At 31.4% G+C, this 5,437-nt stretch overlaps 1 protein-coding gene across 1 annotated transcript; it reads right to left on the bottom strand.

The window, feature by feature from the left end:
• Positions 1-640: 640 nt before the first annotated feature.
• LOC21397240 (GDSL esterase/lipase At5g22810) lies at positions 641-2,998 on the bottom strand. Its single transcript, XM_010101853.1, has 5 exons — positions 2,752-2,998; positions 2,516-2,646; positions 2,109-2,342; positions 1,514-1,769; positions 641-834 (listed from the first exon to the last, which is right to left on the bottom strand). Exons 1-5 carry the CDS (start codon positions 2,996-2,998, stop codon positions 641-643), a joined length of 1,062 nt encoding a protein of 353 aa, XP_010100155.1.
• Positions 2,999-5,437: the final 2,439 nt, after the last annotated feature.

Here is a 5,437-nt window from a genome sequence, read left to right as displayed (position 1 = left end):
TGACCGTTATCTTTTCCACATTTTTTAAAATTTAATCTTCTTTTTTTTTTTTTTTTTTTTTTTTTTGGAGAAGTGACTGTTTTTTAGTAGCAGTTAATCAATTTTGGTCACTCCAATAAATTGGTTAATCAGTGATAAACCATCTAGTGATGAATTAAAGTCCATAAAAATCAATACATATTCAATAAAAAAACAGAACCAAAAAAGAAAGAAACAAAATGGTTGGCACATGCATTTCATGTTTGTATCTTTGAGTTTATGAGGATTTTACAATACTAGGGACCAATAATTAGGTAATTATTTATATTGTGACTTCAAAGAAAAGCGATTTTAAGGAGCTGAAAGGCAGGGCTTTATAATTTATCGACCAGTGTGCAAGTGTGATCTTACTATATTGTAAATAATCGGCCATTTTTAATTAGGTTATTTCATTGTTAATAATAGGCAATCACGTACTTCTTAAGTAAACAGTTTGTTTTTTTTGTTTTGTTTTTTTTTTTTCCGAATTTAGGTGAAAGTCCTTAAGCAAACATGCACCAAACTTGCTATATCTTTATTCAAATACATCATACATACACACAAAAAAGGGGGAAAAAGAACAACATTTTTTTTTTTTTTTCGCATTTTAGCACATATTATTTTAGGAGATGAGGCCAAGGCCAGCGTTGATCAAACCATCAGAAAGAATTTGGTTGGCAGCCTCGGAGGGATGAAAACTATCCCAAAAAACGTATTCCGAGGCGTTTGTACAAGTCGGACTTGAGAAGGGATTGCATAGTATGGAGGTTTCTACCAAACCGGTCCCACAACATCCTCTCCTTGCCTCAGAGAAACCTGTAGTGATTAATATAAGACGTAATTAATTAATTGTTAATCGATTAGATTATGTAGAAAGGGGGAAAATTGCTAAATATCTTAATCAAGAGGCTCACTGATTATTCATATTGGACATTGGCGGCACGTGATATCACGTGAACAAAGTCACATGCATTCCAATATTAAGGTCATCCATTCTAACTCCGCCAATTAAAAAAGAACAAAGATAGAAAAAGATGATGCATCCGAAATGTTTCTTTACTATTGTGCTCTCAAATTACAAATATACATATAATAGCTATTTTATTATTATTATTATTATTACTTTATTTTGTGAAACTGTTAAATTTATAAAATTAGAGAAACATTTTACTAGTAATATTACTCTTTGACAATTGAGCTGTCTGTACAAGAACTAACCACTTTAGTTTTTTTTTTTTTTTTTTTTTTTTTTTTTTTTTTTTTTTTTAAACTTAATCTAAATTTCAATGGAAAACACATCCTAGTGCGCATCTTTCCTAAATATTCCTCAAATGCATGGGTTAGCATAATAGCATGTATGTAAAAAAAAAAAAAAAAAAAAAAAAAAAAAGCCCAAAAGTGTTGACTTCCAAAACTTTAATGCAGAAAATGTTTGCTTAGGAGTATTTGTCTTTTTTTTTAAAAAAAATATATGGAAAACCTCTAAATGACGTACCGTGTTGAGTAGGGTTAGTGACAATATCATAGAGAGGTTGATAAATGTCCAAAACAACCAATTTCAAGTCAGAGAGTCTATTTTGCAATCTTTGAGAAGTGGAGTTGAGTTTTGTGTTGAAAGAAACAGCATCATGATTCAGCCTCGTTACACATTCATCGTTTCCAGACCCAAATAAAGTAATGGCCGCTGGTAAGCACCCAATTGGAGGAAGTGCCGTCACCCCAATTCTCCTTGCTCCCAAACCATACAAATCCTATATTCATTCATTATTATCACACAATAGAAATCCCACTTTGTTAGATTTCTTGGACAACACAAAAATCACAAATCTTAGTTAATATATTGTCCCAAATACCACTTTTCCTTCTATTTATTTTGATTGAATTCAACTAACCTTAATTTAACACGTTCAAGAAAACACTATATATATCATAACCCACTATTTGAATGAAAAATGACTTTTTTTTTAGTGATCACAATTATAAATTTAATTTTCGTATTAACATTAGAAAAGTAATGGACCTATATTAATTTCAACCTTATTTTGAATATTGAAAGAAATTGCATATTTTGTTGAGACTTTAAGAGAGACCTCAATGAATTTTTCATAGTTTTGCATGAGAATATTGGTGAACTGCTCAGGTGTATAAGTGTTGTGAAGCAAAGGATTAACATAATAGTTCTGCACAAAGTCACTGCTTCCGGCGCTAATAAGATAAATTCCACTAGAAAATAATGATGTAGCGTTGGCTGCCCCCAAGATTCCCACCACTCTTCCTTGGTACTCTTTATAATTATTCAGCTGCCTGCTCAAAGGAACTGTATGCTACAAAAACCAATTTAAAATTAAAATTTGAGATCATACGAAGGAAAAAAAAAAAAAACACAAGGTTTTTTCATTAAATTTGCATCACAAAATCAAGTTAGCGCGATACATTATATATTACAGAAATTTCTTTCATGTAATTATCTAAAAGTTTCTATGGTAATTGTATTTACATATAAATTCGCCGTCGCATCAAGATAACCAGAAGAAGCTGATGCGAAATTAGCTCCGATGAGGAGGTTTCTCCCTCTAGCTTGTCTACTCAGATAAGCCGGTTGGTAGGAAGTAAAGCTAAGGGCTTCAGCTGTAAGAAAAATAAAATAAAATAAATTGCAGGAAAAGACAAAATTACCCTAAGATTAGAAGAAGAAAAGAATATAAGATTATGGATATTTTGAGGCAAACTTACCAACGAAATCAGTAGCAAGCTTGCCATTAGTGAACCTCCCAGTTGGTCTATGGTTGAAAAAGTCTCTTCCGTACGGAGGGAAGTTTGCTTTGATAATGGTGGCAAGCTGGTTGTTGTTACCAACATCCACGACTGAGTCCCCAAATATAAACATTGCCGGAACAAGCTGCCCATAAGTTAAAGGCAAAGAGATAACCAAAGAATACAGAACGAAAAAAGAAGCCAAAAAAGAGCTTAGAATGTCCATAATTCTCTGCAGCAATTTCTTTTAGCTGACAAAACTTGTTTTTTTTATGTGTTCACTTGCTAGAAATGAAGATATTGTGGTTTGTGTGGAGTTAGAGAATTTGTTTATATAGGCATTGCAAAAAGAAATGTAGCTTCTTGAAAAGAGCATTTGGGTTCAAGAATTATGACTGCTTAATTACTTGGTTTACTTTTCTTGTTATCATCATCTTTGAACTGCCGTTATTAAAAGTATTTGCTCAGTAGCATTGGATTAGTACAGTTCAACTAAAATGATTATGATCCTAAATGGAAGGTTAAATTTTCCCACAAGATTCTTTATTAATGTGATCCCCTATTAAATTAATTAACCGTCATAAAATTAATTCCTCTTTTTATTCTGCCATTATAAGTACTGAATTGTAGACTTAATGGAATTAATATAAGGTAATAAATATACGTAGTTGAACAGCATCAATTAATAAAAAAAAAGGGAAAATACATGGAAAAAATTGCAAACTTCACGACTATAAGAACTTGTAGTTTTAACTAAATTAAATTGTTTGAGATTCTCTAATTTTTTTTTTTAATCTTCAAGCAGTTCATGTAATTTCATTTTATCAGTACTTAACTATACTTGCCTATTTCTAGCATGTGAGCTTAAAGGACACTAATTTGAGATGTTTTACTAGTCTCTTTGCGGGGCATATCACAAATGAAGAACAAAGTACTGGATTCACTTTGTAGTAATTCATATACGTATACTTTTGGTGATGCAAAACACATTGCATATGCATGAAAGTTGTTAGAATTAGATTGATGGTGGATAGTGTTAATTTGCAATTTGTTAAAAAAATAAAAATAAAAAAAACTATTGCATGTTGTAACAATGGTGAATAATGAGATTTCCTATAACAAATGTACAATTTGAATATCTGAAATATTATATTTAATGCAATTTTTTAAAAAATAGAAAAGGGTAATTTAACTACGAAAAATACCATTCTAGTAGTGAAAAGTATAAATTTTGACTATCTAAAAAAATCATTCTTTTAGCGAAAAATTCGTTTTTTGGCTATAAAATTTCTAGCTCTTAGTGAAAAAAATAAGTTACAGCTAAATGTATCATATTTGTCGACAGTGTAGACATGAATTTTTTTTTTTTTTTTTTTTTTGGAATAATGCCAGAGTTAGGAGAACTAGCATCAAGTTTACTAAGTTCAGTTCGCTGATTCGAGTTTTTAATTCGAGTTAAGATGTGATTTTATGTGAGAGTTTTTTACTGTAGCAAAAAAGTTAGATGTGATTGATTTTAAGAGCTTTTTATTGTAGCAAAACTCGAATTCTAAATTCGAATCGGTGAAATGAACGGGGCCTAAGAACATCTCAACTAGATTTGCACCTTTTTAGAAAACCAGCATTCGCTAGTCCCTACTCGAATATCATTAAAATAAATAATAAAAATAACAAAGAACTCAATAGAAAAAGATACAGAGCAATGTGGACATGAATTAATGGTCGCTTTCCATGGCTAAGTTCCAGATCTTGGTGTCCATATTTCAGATGCATCACTTGTTTTGTGTTGAAATATAAAATTATTGTTGGTCCATAGCTTAAGCTTTTAGGATGGATTGGTAAACTAACATGGTATCAGAACGGGAGGTCCTGAGTTCAAACTCCCGTAATTGCACTCTCTATTCCCATTTATCATCATGTGTTGGGTCTTTAATATACCTCAGGCTTAAATATTCACGTGTTAGGGTTTTCAATTAATTTATTGCCGATTGTCCAGCCGACACGTGAAGGAAAATGTTAAAGTATAAAATTATTGTTGCTTTTAGAATAGATTGGTAAACTACCATTTTGTTCCTCATGATCACTCGCTTCAATGTAGAGAATTCTGATTTCTTTTCTTTCTTTTTTTTTTTTAATTTCCAGCTAATACAAACGTGCTCATTTCATGTTCTCTAGCTTGCTCCTCACGTGGTCGTTTTTTCAAAAGTGTTATTCGCAATAATTTGTCGGTGAACTATAGCCATTGTTATAATATTTGTCAAATAATGGACGTTCAGTTCCAATTGGTAGACTACGAATAATAACTTAATTAATTAGTTGCTACGGATCACCAGAGTAACCTGGTGAGATACTGATAGTAAGCAATACAAATTCGGTAGTGATCGTTCCAACTAGCACAATGCAAATCTGGAAAAAAAAAAAAACACAAAATTCTTTCAGCAACTCGCTGATGTAGCCAGCTAGGCCGAACTTGAAATCATGAGCCCCACCTAAATCAGTAGTATTCTGTAAAAATTTTGAAATTTTTTTAAAAAAAAAAAAAAAAAACCATGTATCCATCTAGAAAAGAAGGGATATATGTTACTCCTAATTTTCCAACGTAATCTCCACAACGATAATATATGTTACTATCGAAGTCCCTGATAAACAACTCTTAGATGTATGA

This window comes from Morus notabilis, unplaced genomic scaffold (genome assembly GCF_000414095.1).
Source record: "Morus notabilis unplaced genomic scaffold, ASM41409v2 Scaffold1460, whole genome shotgun sequence".
NCBI classification, from domain to species: Eukaryota; Viridiplantae; Streptophyta; class Magnoliopsida; order Rosales; family Moraceae; genus Morus; species Morus notabilis.
Note: the sequence above shows the minus strand (reverse complement) of the source record. Positions and strands in the feature narration are given on the sequence as shown.

Excerpts from the sequence above, each read along its gene's own strand:
- LOC21397240 (XM_010101853.1), bottom strand. The coding sequence starts at position 2,998 with ATGGACATTCTAAGCTCTTTTTTGGCTTCTTTTTTCGTTCTGTATTCT. Across the intron at positions 2,647-2,751 it reads GCTTGCTACTGATTTCGTTG|CTGAAGCCCTTAGCTTTACT; the intron begins GTAAGTTTGCCT and ends TTTTTCTTACAG. Across the intron at positions 835-1,513 it reads CACTAACCCTACTCAACACG|GTTTCTCTGAGGCAAGGAGA; the intron begins GTACGTCATTTA and ends TAATCACTACAG.